A 15,831-nucleotide genomic window follows, 5' to 3' on the forward strand; every position below is an offset into this window, starting at 1 on the left:
TACTGGTTCTCAGATGTTTTCAGGGCTTTCAGCAAGGAAGTTTTACTCTCCTTTTGTTTTCTAAATCATTTGCAGTACAAGGGGATGATGATGATCATTTCAAAGTGGCGACCGATTTGAAAAGTATCAAAGGGTATTGTTATGCATTCACCGGGGTGGTCTCTCCTTGCATTCATTGTTTAGTATCCTACCGCGCACTGCGCGCAGTAAAATTAAACGGCAGCACAAGCACTTTTCATTGATTTAGTGGATTGAGAGCTGGAAGGAAGCTCCCTTTGGCACCGTGAACAGGTGTTCATCTGAAATCACAAAACTTGGCCACCACACGGTTCTTGCGCTCAGTCTTAGTGATAGTCGGGGTGCAGTCAGGACGCACGGTAACGAACCGAACAGGAACCACTGCGATAAACACATGAATTCTGAAGGACGGACCTGACATAATGGGGAAATATAAGATATCATTTAAACAGGTATGATGGAAATTACCAAAGATGGTTTAGAAAACTCTGTGATATTACAATGTAGGATGTTCAAGAGAGAATACCTGGGTTATGATGGATTGTTCTGGCATGTTCCCCGCTATATTTACTGTGGGAGACTTGTTATCGCCTCATATGTTTCACGTTTCATTTGATGTGACAATATTTTGTAGAATTGTATCATTTATCTGTTGTTTCGTTCATTTTCAAAGATGTTCTGTGTCCTCTCCATCGTCTGTGGTTCGGATATCTGCTCGGGGTATGTTTATGACCGCCCTGAAAGGTCTGTAGAGGAGGCTGCTTCTTCAAGGACAGACAGTAAGCAAGATTGGACAACTGTTTTGCATAAAATATAGATATTTTGGGGGGACTTCCATCTCTCCCTTTCTCTCTCTCTGACAATTGTTGATGGGTATTATTTTTTGTCTATTACAGTATTGAAATTGTTCATTTAAAAATAAATGTTTGTATAATGACATTGGGACAAGGTGTTCTGCACTAACATTGTGCATGGTATACTACAAGCACATCGGAATCATTTTCTCTGTAATTTAGTTACCAAAATAAGCTTTACAGTATATTTTGAAAAAGCCTTTATGTTTTCTGGCTGTAAATGTATATAAAGCCAACTATCCTTTTGCCATTTTAAACAAGTCAGACAGAAAACTGTATTTGATTCCAGAGGCATTAAACGAAATCTTAAAACTGACTTAGGAACAAAGTAATCAATCACTCAACAGTCTGTAGACTTAACATGGAATCCATTTACCATCTAAATGTTCTTTAAACATGAGCAACATACATTATACGGAACTGACTACGTTCCCTGAGGTAACCATAGCGATGGAATTCAAAATGCAGTTTATTTGCACATCGTTTTCTATCAGATCTGGCTGCCAGTGTTACACAGAACTAATAAGCAAAGAGCGTTTTAAGGTAACAAACGATTACTGTTGTCCTTTTCGCTAGTGATTGGCCTGTTCGTGTATATTTGGGGTTTGTTTGCTCGGCTCTACCTTGTGTCAATATCAAGTGAGCTTTTCAGCAGTTTCTGCGCCACATATTCTGACCTGGTCTGCATGTAAAAACTCAGGTGGTTTGAATTATACTGTCGGGATACTTGTCAAAGATCCCACTGCACAGCCGTGAAAGGACATTGTAATATTTCCTTCACAGGTAGTTTGTTACCTTTCATTCAGTTCATTCACTGTGTCTGGGATGGGTTTGACATCGAGTAAATGACTAGTTATATGACTCATACAGCTATTCCTGTGCAGTAAACTGAGTTTGAATCTTCACAGAATTCGTCCACGTGCTTCTCCTGGCGTTGCCCAGGTTTTTCTGCTGCAGGTTTGTTCCTGAATCCACAAGGAACATCTTATTATGTACTGTATGTTACACTGGCTTGGTCCCCTCTGTTCCTCTCCCCAACCTCAGGGAAGACTTCCTCTCCCCAACCTCAGGGGAAACTGCCTCTCCCCAACCTCAGGGAAGTGTTCCTCTCCCCAACCTCAGGGAGGTGGTCCTCTCCCCAACCTCAGGGAAGTGTTCCTCTCCCCAACCTCAGGGAAGTGTTCCTCTCCCCAACCTTAGGGAAGTGTTCCTCTCCCCAACCTCAGGGAATACTTCCTCTCCCCAACCTCAGGGAATACTTCCTCTCCCCAACCTCAGGGAATACTTCCTCTCCCCAACCTCAGGGAATACTTCCTCTCCCCAACCTCAGGGAATACTTCCTCTCCCCAACCTCAGGGAAGACTTCCTCTCCCCAACCTCAGGGAGGTGTCCCTCTCCCCAACCTCAGGGAAGACTTCCTCTCCCCAACCTCAGGGAAGACTTCCTCTCCCCAACCTCAGGGAAGACTTCCTCTCCCCAACCTCAGGGAAGACTTCCTCTCCCCAACCTCAGGGAAGACTTCCTCTCCCCAACCTCAGGGAAGACTTCCTCTCCCCAACCTCAGGGAAGACTTCCTCTCCCCAACCTCAGGGAAGACTTCCTCTCCCCAACCTCAGGGAAGACTTCCTCTCCCCAACCTCAGGGAAGACTTCCTCTCCCCAACCTCAGGGAATACTGCCTCTCCCCAACCTCATGGGAAACTTCCTCTCCCCAACCTCGGGGAAGAGTTACTCTCCCCAACCTCAGGGAAGACTTCCTCTCCCCAACCTCAGGGAAGACTTTCTCTCCCCAACCTCAGGGAAGACTTCCTCTCCCCAACCTCAGGGAATACTTCAGGAACAAACCTGCAGCAGAAAAACCTGGGCAACGCCAGGAGAAGCACGTGGACGAATTCTGTGAAGATTCAAACTCAGTTTACTCTCCCCAACCTCAGGGAATACTTACTCTCCCCAACCTCAGGGAATACTTCCTCTCCCCAACCTCAGGGAATACTTCCTCTCCCCAACCTCAGGGAATACTTCCTCTCCCCAACCTCAGGGAATACTTCCTCTCCCCAACCTCAGGGAATACTTCCTCTCCCCAACCTCAGGGAATACTTCCTCTCCCCAACCTCAGGGAATACTTCCTCTCCCCAACCTCAGGGAATACTGCCTCTCCCCAACCTCAGGGGAAGCTTCCTCTCCCAAACCTCGGGGAAGAGTTACTCTCCCCAACCTAAGGGGAAACTTCCTCTCCCCAACCTCAGGGAATACTTCCTCTCCCCAACCTCAGGGAATACTTCCTCTCCCCAACCTCAGGGAAGACTTTCTCTCCCCAACCTCAGGGAAGACTTCCTCTCCCCAACCTCAGGGAAGTGTTCCTCTCCCCAACCTCAGGGAGGTGTTCCTCTCCCCAACCTCAGGGAGGTGTGCCTCTCCCCAACCTCAGGGAAGTGTTCCTCTCCCCAACCTCAGGGAAGACTTCCTCTCCCCAACCTCAGGGAAGTGTTCCTCTCCCCAACCTTAGGGAAGTGTTCCTCTCCCCAACCTCAGGGAATACTTCCTCTCCCCAACCTCAGGGAATACTTCCTCTCCCCAACCTCAGGGAATACTTCCTCTCCCCAACCTCAGGGAATACTTCCTCTCCCCAACCTCAGGGAATACTTCCTCTCCCCAACCTCAGGGAAGACTTCCTCTCCCCAACCTCAGGGAGGTGTTCCTCTCCCCAACCTCAGGGAAGACTTCCTCTCCCCAACCTCAGGGAAGACTTCCTCTCCCCAACCTCCGGGAAGACTTCCTCTCCCCAACCTCCGGGAAGACTTCCTCTCCCCAACCTCAGGGAAGACTTCCTCTCCCCAACCTCAGGGAAGACTTCCTCTCCCCAACCTCAGGGAAGACTTCCTCTCCCCAACCTCAGGGAAGACTTCCTCTCCCAAACCTCAGGGAAGACTTCCTCTCCCCAACCTCAGGGAAGACTTCCTCTCCCCAACCTCAGGGAAGACTTCCTCTCCCCAACCTCGGGGAATACTGCCTCTCCCCAACCTCGGGGAAGAGTTACTCTCCCCAACCTCAGGGGAAACTTCCTCTCCCCAACCTCAGGGAATACTTCCTCTCTCCAACCTCAGGGAATACTTCCTCTCCCCAACCTCAGGGAAGACTTTCTCTCCCCAACCTCAGGGAAGACTTTCTCTCTCCAACCTCAGGGAATACTTCCTCTCCCCAACCTCAGGGAAGACTTTCTCTCCCCAACCTCAGGGAAGACTTTCTCTCCCCAACCTCAGGGAATACTTCCTCTCCCCAACCACAGGGAATACTTCCTCTCCCCAACCTCAGGGAATACTTCCTCTCCCCAACCTCAGGGAATACTTCGTCTCCCCAACCTCAGGGAATACTTCCTCTCCCCAACCTCAGGGAATACTTCCTCTCCCCAACCTCAGGGAATACTTCCTCTCCCCAACCTCAGGGAATACTTCCTCTCCCCAACCTCAGGGAATACTTCCTCTCCCCCAACCTCAGGGAGGTGTTCCTCTCCCCAACCTCAGGGAAGACTTCCTCTCCCCAACCTCAGGGAAGACTTCCTCTCCCCAACCTCAGGGAAGACTTCCTCTCCCCAACCTCAGGGAATACTTCCTCTCCCCAACCTCAGGGAATACTGCCTCTCCCCAACATCAGGGGAAGCTTCCTCTCCCAAACCTCGGGGAAGAGTTACTCTCCCCAACCTAAGGGGAAACTTCCTCTCCCCAACCTCAGGGAATACTTCCTCTCCCCAACCTCAGGGAATACTTCCTCTCCCCAACCTCAGGGAAGACTTTCTCTCCCCAACCTCAGGGAAGACTTCCTCTCCCCAACCTCAGGGAAGACTTCCTCTCCCCAACCTCAGGGAATTCTTCCTCTCCCCAACCTCAGGGAAGTGTTCCTCTCCCCAACCTCAGGGAGGTGTTCCTCTCCCCAACCTCAGGGAGGTGTGCCTCTCCCCAACCTCAGGGAAGTGTTCCTCTCCCCAACCTCAGGGAAGTGTTCCTCTCCCCAACCTCAGGGAAGACTTCCTCTCCCCAACCTCAGGGAAGACTTCCTCTCCCCAACCTCAGGGAAGACTTCCTCTCCCCAACCTCAGGGAAGACTTCCTCTCCCCAACCTCAGGGAAGACATCCTCTCCCCAACCTCAGGGAAGAGTTACTCTCCCCAACCTCAGGGGAAACTGCCTCTCCCCAACCTCAGGGAATACTGCCTCTCCCCAACCTCAGGGAAGAGTTACTCTCCCCAACCTCAGGGGAAACTGCCTCTCCCCAACCTCAGGGAATACTTCCTCTCCCCAACCTCAGGGAATACTTCCTCTCCCCAACCTCAGGGAATACTTCCTCTCCCCAACCTCAGGGAATACTTCCTCTCCCCAACCTCAGGGAATACTTCCTCTCCCCAACCTCAGGGAATACTTCCTCTCCCCAACCTCAGGGAATACTTCCTCTCCCCAACCTCAGGGAATACTCCCTCTCCCCAACCTCAGGGAGGTGTGCCTCTCCCCAACCTCAGGGAGGTGTGCCTCTCCCCAACCTTAGGGAAGACTTCCTCTCCCCAACCTCAGGGAAGACTTCCTCTCCCCAACCTCAGGGAAGACTTCCTCTCCCCAACCTCAGGGAAGACTTCCTCTCCCCAACCTCAGGGAAGACTTCCTCTCCCCAACCTCAGGGAAGACATCCTCTCCCCAACCTCAGGGAAGACTTCCTCTCCCCAACCTCAGGGAAGACTTCCTCTCCCCAACCTCAGGGGAAACTGCCTCTCCCCAACCTCAGGGAAGAGTTACTCTCCCCAACCTCAGGGGAAACTGCCTCTCCCCAACCTCAGGGAATACTGCCTCTCCCCAACCTCAGGGAAGAGTTACTCTCCCCAACCTCAGGGGAAACTGCCTCTCCCCAACCTCAGGGAAGACTTCCTCTCCCCAACCTCAGGGAATACTTCCTCTCCCCAACCTCAGGGAATACTTCCTCTCCCCAACCTCAGGGAATACTTCCTCTCCCCAACCTCAGGGAATACTTCCTCTCCCCAACCTCAGGGAATACTTCCTCTCCCCAACCTCAGGGAATACTTCCTCTCCCCAACCTCAGGGAATACTTCCTCTCCCCAACCTCAGGGAATACTTCCTCTCCCCAACCTCAGGGAATACTCCCTCTCCCCAACCTCAGGGAGGTGTTCCTCTCCCCAACCTCAGGGAGGTGTGCCTCTCCCCAACCTCAGGGAGGTGTGCCTCTCCCCAACCTTAGGGAAGACTTCCTCTCCCCAACCTCAGGGAAGTGTTCCTCTCCCCAACCTCAGGGAAGACGTCCTCTCCCCAACCTCTGGGAAGACGTCCTCTCCCCAACCTCAGGGAAGACTTCCTCTCCCCAACCTCAGGGAAGACTTCCTCTCCCCAACCTCAGGGAAGACTTCCTCTCCCCAACCTCAGGGAATACTGCCTCTCCCCAACCTCATGGGAAACTTCCTCTCCCCAACCTCGGGGAAGAGTTACTCTCCCCAACCTCAGGGGAAACTTCCTCTCCCCAACCTCAGGGAATACTTCCTCTCTCCAACCTCAGGGAATACTTCCTCTCCCCAACCTCAGGGAAGACTTTCTCTCCCCAACCTCAGGGAAGACTTCCTCTCCCCAACCTCAGGGAATACTTCCTCTCCCCAACCACAGGGAATACTTCCTCTCCCCAACCTCAGGGAATACTTCCTCTCCCCAACCTCAGGGAATACTTCCTCTCCCCAACCTCAGGGAATACTTCCTCTCCCCAACCTCAGGGAATACTTCCTCTCCCCAACCTCAGGGAATACTTCCTCTCCCCAACCTCAGGGAAGACTTCCTCTCCCCAACCTCAGGGAGGTGTTCCTCTCCCCAACCTCAGGGAAGACTTCCTCTCCCCAACCTCAGGGAAGACTTCCTCTCCCCAACCTCAGGGAATACTTCCTCTCCCCAACCTCAGGGAATACTTCCTCTCCCCAACCTCAGGGAATACTGCCTCTCCCCAACATCAGGGGAAGCTTCCTCTCCCAAACCTCGGGGAAGAGTTACTCTCCCCAACCTAAGGGGAAACTTCCTCTCCCCAACCTCAGGGAATACTTTCTCTCCCCAACCTCAGGGAAGACTTCCTCTCCCCAACCTCAGGGAATACTTCCTCTCCCCAACCTCAGGGAATTCTTCCTCTCCCCAACCTCAGGGAAGTGTTCCTCTCCCCAACCTCAGGGAGGTGTGCCTCTCCCCAACCTCAGGGAAGTGTTCCTCTCCCCAACCTCAGGGAAGTGTTCCTCTCCCCAACCTCAGGGAAGACTTCCTCTCCCCAACCTCAGGGAAGACTTCCTCTCCCCAACCTCAGGGAAGACTTCCTCTCACCAACCTCAGGGAATACCTCCTCTCCCCAACCTCAGGGAAGACATCCTCTCCCCAACCTCAGGGAAGACTTCCTCTCCCCAACCTCAGGGAAGACTTCCTCTCCCCAACCTCAGGGGAAACTGCCTCTCCCCAACCTCAGGGAAGAGTTACTCTCCCCAACCTCAGGGGAAACTGCCTCTCCCCAACCTCAGGGAATACTGCCTCTCCCCAACCTCAGGGAAGAGTTACTCTCCCCAACCTCAGGGAAGAGTTACTCTCCCCAACCTCAGGGGAAACTGCCTCTCCCCAACCTCAGGGAAACTGCCTCTCCCCAACCTCAGGGAAGACTTCCTCTCCCCAACCTCAGGGAATACTTCCTCTCCCCAACCTCAGGGAATACTTCCTCTCCCCAACCTCAGGGAATACTTCCTCTCCCCAACCTCAGGGAATACTTCCTCTCCCCAACCTCAGGGAATACTTCCTCTCCCCAACCTCAGGGAATACTTCCTCTCCCCAACCTCAGGGAATACTCCCTCTCCCCAACCTCAGGGAGGTGTTCCTCTCCCCAACCTCAGGGAGGTGTTCCTCTCCCCAACCTCAGGGAGGTGTGCCTCTCCCCAACCTCAGGGAGGTGTGCCTCTCCCCAACCTCAGGGAGGTGTGCCTCTCCCCAACCTTAGGGAAGACTTCCTCTCCCCAACCTCAGGGAAGTGTTCCTCTCCCCAACCTCAGGGAAGACGTCCTCTCCCCAACCTCTGGGAAGACGTCCTCTCCCCAACCTCAGGGAAAACTTCCTCTCCCCAACCTCAGGGAGGTGTCCCTCTCCCCAACCTCAGGGAAGACTTCCTCTCCCCAACCTCAGGGAAGACCTCCTCTCCCCAACCTCAGGGAAGACCTCCTCTCCCCAACCTCAGGGAAGACCTCCTCTCCCCAACCTCAGGGAAGACCTCCTCTCCCCAACCTCAGGGAGGTGTTCCTCTCCCCAACCTCAGGGAAGACTTCCTCTCCCCAACCTCAGGGAAGACTTCATCTCCCCAACCTCAGGGAAGTGTTCCTCTCCCCAACCTCAGGGAAGACGTCCTCTCCCCAACCTCAGGGAAGACGTCCTCTCCCCAACCTCAGGGAAGACGTCCTCCCCAACCTCAGGGAAAACGTCCTCTCCCCAACCTCAGGGAGGTGTTCCTCTCCCCAACCTCAGGGAGGTGTTTCTCTCCCCAACCTCAGGGAGGTGTTCCTCTCCCCAACCTCAGGGAAGACTTCCTCTCCCCAACCTCAGGGAGGTGTTCCTCTCAGCTCCCTCAGTAGATATTAACGATTCTCTCTCTCTCTCTCTCTCTCTCTCTCTCTCTCTCTCTCTCCCTGCCAGCTCCATTAGTAGATATTAACGGTTCTCTCTCTCTCTCTCTCCGTCCCTGATAGCTCCCTCAGTAGATGTTAACGGTTTTCTCTCTCTCTCTCTCTCTCCCTTTCATCTCCCTCAGTAGTTGTTAATGGTTCTCTCTCTCTCTCTCTCTCTCCCTTTCATCTCCCTCAGTAGTTGTTAATGGTTGTTTCTCTCTCTCTCTCTCTCTCTCTGCCAGCTCCTTCAGACTCCCCGTGGATCAGCACGTCAGGATCCTGCCAGAACAGATGCTTTGAATTGGACGAGGCTGAACCTCCCAACTGCCGCTGTGACAACTTATGTAAAACCTATAACAGCTGCTGCCAGGATTTTGATGAGCACTGCTTGAGAACAGGTAAGCCTGAAGCCTGCCAGCCTGTCTGTCTGGGTTGGTGGTCCCCCCTGCTCCCTTTCATGTTCCCTCAACATGGTGGTCTTACATCTCAGTTCAACCCCTCTTCCCCAGTCCAAGTTGTACATGTTCCAGAATGTTCAGTACGTTGTATTGCATCAATGCAGGGTTCAAAATGAACACACGCTTTACTTCATACTTTATGACCATCACCATCTCTGTCAGTTTCTACCTCATGTATATGACCTTATGGTGACTTGACTCATTGTTGAATGGGACACCCTGATGCAGTTCTAATGGGTCGTTGTTACCTATGTAACATCCTCTCTCATTAATTGATTGAATAAATGATTGATTGTGTCCAGAGGGAGGTTTTGAGTGCAGTAAGGAGCGCTGTGGAGAGACCAGGAAGGACCAGCATGCCTGTCACTGTTCTGAGGACTGTCTGGCCAAAGGAGACTGCTGTACCAACTACAAAACACTCTGTAAAGGTTAGACACTGATACTAGATGTCTCTCAACCTGATACTAGTGCTGCTTTAGCCAACCCTTCTGACTGTTGTTGTCATGACATACACTATCGGTCCAAAGCTTTAGAACACCTACTCATTCAAGGGTTTTTCTTCATTTTTTACTATTTTCTACATTGTAGAATAATAGTGAAGACATCACAACTATGAAATAACACATATGGAATCATATAGTAACCAAAAAAAGTGTTAAACAAATCAAAATATATTTTATATATTAGATTCAAATAGCCACCCTTTGCCTTGATGACAACTTTGCACACTCTTGGCATTCTCTCATCCAACTACATGTGTTATTACTATTATTCTATAATGTAGAAAATAGCAAAAATAAAGAAAAACCCTTGAATGAGTCGGTGTTCTAAAACTTTTGACTGGTCATGTACCTCTCTGACTGTATCCTATATAGTGGTAGTGGAAGGTTGTATTGAACCCTCATATTAACTCTTAACTCTTTCTTTGTAAGGGGACACTACTTGGTTGCAGGATGACTGTGAAGACATTAGAACCCATGAATGTCCGGCTGGGTAAGAGACCCTATTTACACACTTCAGACCTTTTTATAAAAAAAAAACTTTTTTGTTTAACCTTTCAAAACTTAAAAAAAAACGTAAGAACATCAGAGATAGTCTCATGATCTTTTGTCCCCAGGTTTGTCCGTCCCCCTCTCATTATGGTGTCAGTGGATGGGTTCAGAGCCTCCTACATGAAGAGAGGAAGCACAGTGATCCCCAACATCGAGAAACTCAGTAAGATATTATGAATCATCCATAACAAGGCTTCATTTGACTGGGTCTACTTTATTCAACTATTATTAAACTAGGCAAGTCAGTTAAGAACAAATTCTTATTTACAATGAAGGCCTACCCCGGCCAAACCATAACCCGGACGACGTTGGGCCAATTGTGTGCCGCCTTATGGGACTCTCAATCACGGCTGGTTGTGATACAGCCTGGAATCGAACCAGGATGTCTGTAGTGACGCCTCCAGCACTGAGATGCAGTGTCTTAGATCGCTGCGCCACTCGGGAGCACGTACCATTGCATCATATCTGTTTGTGCCTTTTTACCTCTAGGAGCCTGTGGTACCCATGCTCCTTACATGAGACCCGTGTACCCCACGAAAACGTTCCCCAATCTCTATACTCTTGCAACGGTACGTACTGGTCAATCATCCTTTTTCTTCCTCTTTACTCAGCTGAACATTTTATCTTCAGTTTTGCCGTAATGTAACATCCAGCCTCCACGGGTTAACACCTCCGTCCTGACCTCCTGTAGGGCCTGTACCCTGAGTCCCATGGCATCGTTGGCAACTCCATGCATGACCCTGTGTTTGATGCCAACTTTAACCTGCGGGGTCGAGAGAAGCTGAATCATCGTTGGTGGGGAGGTCAGCCGGTGAGGCCCTACTCTCTCTGCTCTGTTCTGTGGTTCAGTCATACAACGCCTTCACAAAGGATTCACACCCCATGACTTGTTACACATTTCATTGTGTTACAGCCTGAATTTAAAATGGATTCAATTGATATTGAGTTTCACTGCCCTTCCACACAATACCCCATAATGTCAAAGTGGAATTATGTTTTTTAGAAATGAATTACAAATGAAAAGCTGAAAGGTCTTGAGTCAAGAAGTATTCAACCCCTTTGTTATGGCATAAATGACTTAACAAGTCACATAATAAGTTGCATTGACTCACTCTGTGTGCAATAATAGTGTTTAAAATGATTTTTTGAATGACTGCCTCATCTCTTTACCCCACACATACAATTATCTGTAAGGTCCCTCAGTTGAGCAGATTCAACTACAAAGACCAAGGAGGTTTTCCAATGCCTCACAAAGAAGGGCTCCTATTGGTAGATGGGTAAAAAATAAAGAAGCAGACATTGAATATCCCTTTGAGAATGGTGAAGTTAATAATTACACTTTGGATGGGGTATCAACACACTGAGTCACTATAAAGATACAGGCGTCCTTCCTAACTCAGTTGCCAGAGAGGAAGGAAACCGCTCAGGTATTTCACCATGAGGCCAATGGTGACTTTAAAACAGTTACAGAGTTTAATGGCTGTGATACAAGTAAACTGAGGATGGATCAACAACATTGTAGTTACTCCACAATACTAACCTACATGACAGAGTGAAAAGAAGGAAGTCTGTACAGAATAAAAATATTCTAAAACATGCATCCTGTTTGCAATAAGATACTAAAGTAAAAAAATGTGGCAAAGAAATTAACTTTCTCTCCTGAATACAAAGTGTTACGTTTGGGGCAAATCCAACACAACACATTACTGAGTACCAATCTCCATATTTTCAAGCATGGTGGTGGCTGCATCATGTTATGGGTATGCTTGTCATTGGCAAGGATTAGGGAGTTTTTTAGGATAAAAATAAACGGAATAGAGCTGAGCACAGGCAAAATCCTAGAGGAAAACCTTTCCAACAGACTGGGAGACAAATTCACTTTTCAGCAGGACAGTAACTTAAAACAGAAGGCAAAATATACACTGGAGTTGTCACCAAGATGACATTGAATGTTCCTGAGTGGCCTAGTTTTGACTCAAATCGGTTTGAAAATCTATGGCAAGACTTGGCTTTCTAGCAATGATCAACAACCAACTTGACAGAGCTTGAATATTCTGCAAATATTGTACAATCCAGGTGTGCAAAGCTAGAAACTTACCCAGAAAGACACACAGCTGTAATCGCTGCCAAAGGTGATTCTAACACGTATAGACTCAGGGGTATGAATACTTGTATAAATTAGATATTTCTGCATTTCATTTTCAATTAATTTTATGAAATGTCTAGAAACCTGTTTTCACTTTGTCATTCTGGGATATTGTGTGTAGATTGATGACCACTTTTTAGGCTGTAACAGAATGTGGAATACGTTAAGGGGTATGAATATTTTCTAAAGGCACTGTAAGTCACTCTAGAAGCCCCCCATCCCATTCTAGAAGCCCCCCATCCCATTCTAGAAGCCCCCCATCCCATTCTAGAAGCCCCCATCCCATTCTAGAAGCCCCCATCCCATTCTAGAAGCCCTCCCTCCCATTCTATAGGCCCTCACTCCCATTCTAGAAGCTTCCATCCCATTCTAGAATCCCTCCCTCCCATTCTATAGGCCCTCCCTCCCATTCTAGAAGCCCTCCCTCCCATTCTAGAAGCCCTCCCTCCCATTCTAGAAGCCCCATCCCATTCTAGAAGCCTCCCTTCCCATTCTAGAAGCCTCCACTCCCATTCTAGAAGCCCCCCCTCCCATTATAGAAGCCCCCCCTCCCATTCTAGAAGCCCCCCTCCCAAACTAGAAGCCCTCCCTCCCATTTCTAGGCCTGCATCTGTGTTCTATTTGCACAGTAATGGCCTTACTTACAGCTGGCCAGGTTTGCCTCTCTCTCTCTCTGTCTCTCTCTCTCTCTCTCTCTCTCTCTCCTTTCATATGAGACTGTTTAACTTGGCTTTGAGTGTGAATGTAGTAAAACTAGTGAGTAGTGTTTAAATGTAATAACCGTCCATTTCAAGTTGAGACATTGAATTGGAAATGGCGTCAGCCTTGCAAATGTACTGTAGTCGTTTAAGGTCACAAACGCTTTTGAAGAACCTTTGTTGACGAAAATTGATCTTCCCATTGTCCTTACAGGTGTTATATGCCATTACATGATCAATTATATTGTCTTATATCACAGTTTTACAGATCATTTACTGTGGTTATATTCACTTTTATTCTTGTCCTAGATCTGGATTACAGCAGTGAAGCAGGGGGTGAAAGCTGGCACTTTCTTCTGGCCTGTGTAAGTCTCTCCCTCTCTCCCCCACACCCTCTCTGTCTCTCTGTCTGTCTACCTCTCTCTCAATTCAATTCAATTCAATTCAATTCAAGGGCTTTATTGGCATGGGAAACATGTGTTAACATTGCCAAAGCAAGTGAGGTAGACAACATACAAAGTGAATATATAAAGTGAAAAACAACAAAAATTAACAGTAAACATTACACATACAGAAGTTTCAAAACAGTAAAGACATTACAAATGTCATATTATATATATATACAGTGTTCTAACAATGTACAAATGGCTAAAGGACACAAGATAAAATAAATAAGCATAAATATGGGTTGTATTTACAATGGTGTTTGTTCTTCACTGGTTGCCCTTTTCTCGTGGCAACAGGTCACAAATCTTGCTGCTGTGATGGCACACTGTGGAATTTCACCCAGTAGATATGGGAGTTTTTCAAAATTGGATTTGTTTTCGAATTCTTTGTGGATCTGTGTAATCTGAGGGAAATATGTCTCTCTAATATGGTCATACATTGGGCAGGAGGTTAGGAAGTGCAGCTCAGTTTCCACCTCATTTTGTGGGCAGTGAGCACATAGCCTGTCTTCTCTTGAGAGCCAAGTCTGCCTACGGCGGCCTTTCTCAATAGCAAGGCTATGCTCACTGAGTCTGTACATAGTCAAGGCTTTCCTTAATTTTGGGTCAGTCACAGTGGTCAGGTATTCTGCCGCTGTGTACTCTCTGTGTAGGGCCAAATAGCATTCTAGTTTGCTCTGTTTTTTTGTTAATTCTTTCCAATGTGTTAAGTAGTTATCTTTTTGTTTTCTCATGATTTGGTTGGGTCTAATTGTGCTGCTGTCCTGGGGCTCTGTAGTGTGTGTTTGTGTTTGTGAACAGAGCCCCAGGACCAGCTTGCTTAGGGGACTCTTCTCCAGGTTCATCTCTCTGTAGGTGATGGCTTTGTTATGGAAGGTTTGTGAATCGCTTCCTTTTAGGTGGTTGTAAAATTTAACAGCTCTTTTCTGGATTTTGATAATTAGTGGGTATCGGCCTAATTCTGCTCTGCATGCATTATTTGGTGTTCTACGTTGTACACGGAGGATATTTTTGCAGAATTCTGCGTGCAGAGTCTCAATTTGGTGTTTGTCCCATTTTGTGAACTCTTGGTTGGTGAGCGGACCCCAGACCTCACAACCATAAAGGGCAACGGGCTCTATGACTGATTCAAGTATTTTTAGCCAGATCCTAATTGGTATGTTGAAATTTATGTTTCTTTTGATGGCATAGAATGCCCTTCTTGCCTTGTCTCTCAGATCGTTCACAGCTTTGTGGAAGTTACCTGTGGTGCTGATGTTTAGGCCAAGGTATGTATAGTTTTTTGTGTGCTCTAGGGCAACAGTGTCTAGATGGAATTTGTATTTGTGGTCCTGGTGACTGGACCTTTTTTGGAACACCATTATTTTGGTCTTACTGAGATTTACTGTCAGGGCCCAGGTCTGACAGAATCTGTGCATAAGATCTAGGTGCTGCTGTAGGCCCTCCTTGGTTGGTGACAGAAGCACCAGATCATCAGCAAACAGCAGACATTTGACTTCGGATTCTAGCAGGGGGAGGCCGGGTGCTGCAGACTTTTCTAGTGCCCTCGCCAATTCGTTGATATATATGTTGAAGAGGGTGGGGCTTAAGCTGCATCCCTGTCTAACCCCACGACCCTGTGTGAAGAAATGTGTGTGTTTTTTGCCAATTTTAACCGCACACTTGTTGTTTGTGTACATGGATTTTATAATGTCGTATGTTTTACCCCCAACACCACGTTCCATCAGTTTGTATAGCAGACCCTCATGCCAGATTGAGTCGAAGGCTTTTTTGAAATCAACAAAGCATGAGAAGACTTTGTCTTTGTTTTGGTTTGTTTGATTGTCAATTAGGGTGTGCAGGGTGAATACATGGTCTGTTGTACGGTAATTTGGTAAAAAGCCAATTTGACATTTGCTCAGTACATTGTTTTCATTGAGGAAATGTACGAGTCTGCTGTTAATAATAATCCAGAGGATTTTCCCAAGGTTACTGTTGACACATATTCCACGGTAGTTATTGGGGTCAAATTTGGGGTGATCAGTCCTTGGTTCCAAATATTGGGGAAGATGCCAGAGCTAAGTATGATGTTAAAGAGTTTTAGTATAGCCAATTGGAATTTGTTGTCTGTATATTTGATCATTTCATTGAGGATACCATCAACACCATAGGCCTTTTTGGGTTGGAGGGTTTTTATTTTGTCCTGTAACTCTTTCAATGTAATTGGAGAATCCAGTGGGTTCTGGAATCCAGTGGGTTCTGGAATCCAGTGGGTTCTGGAATCCAGTGGGTCTTTAATAGTTGATTCTAAGATCTGTGTTTGATCATGTATATGTTTTTGCTCTTTATTCTTTGTTATAGAGCCAAAAAGATTGGAGAAGTGGTTTACCCATACCTCTCCATTTTGGATAGATAATTCTTCGTGTTGTTGTTTGTTTAGTGTTTTCCAATTTTCCCAGAAGTGGTTAGAGTCTATGGATTCTTCAATTGCATTGAGCTGATTTCTGACATGCTGTTCC

At 47.9% G+C, this 15,831-nt stretch overlaps 1 protein-coding gene across 1 annotated transcript in view; it reads left to right on the top strand.

Moving 5' to 3' along the window:
• The first annotated feature begins 245 nt into the window (after nucleotides 1–245).
• The window catches only part of LOC109885466 (ectonucleotide pyrophosphatase/phosphodiesterase family member 2), a 47,286-nt gene continuing 31,700 nt past the window's right edge, over nucleotides 246–15,831 (top strand). Inside the window, exons 1-9 of the mRNA XM_031812253.1 lie at nucleotides 246–470; nucleotides 692–797; nucleotides 8,776–8,931; nucleotides 9,294–9,419; nucleotides 9,924–9,984; nucleotides 10,109–10,206; nucleotides 10,533–10,612; nucleotides 10,735–10,854; nucleotides 13,197–13,252. Of these exons, the coding sequence (XP_031668113.1) occupies nucleotides 441–470; nucleotides 692–797; nucleotides 8,776–8,931; nucleotides 9,294–9,419; nucleotides 9,924–9,984; nucleotides 10,109–10,206; nucleotides 10,533–10,612; nucleotides 10,735–10,854; nucleotides 13,197–13,252 (833 nt within the window). The 5' untranslated portion in view covers nucleotides 246–440. The remainder of the gene's footprint in view (nucleotides 471–691; nucleotides 798–8,775; nucleotides 8,932–9,293; nucleotides 9,420–9,923; nucleotides 9,985–10,108; nucleotides 10,207–10,532; nucleotides 10,613–10,734; nucleotides 10,855–13,196; nucleotides 13,253–15,831) is intronic.

Source organism: Oncorhynchus kisutch, unplaced genomic scaffold, assembly GCF_002021735.2.
Source record: "Oncorhynchus kisutch isolate 150728-3 unplaced genomic scaffold, Okis_V2 Okis02a-Okis13b_hom, whole genome shotgun sequence".
Taxonomy (NCBI): Eukaryota; Metazoa; Chordata; class Actinopteri; order Salmoniformes; family Salmonidae; genus Oncorhynchus; species Oncorhynchus kisutch.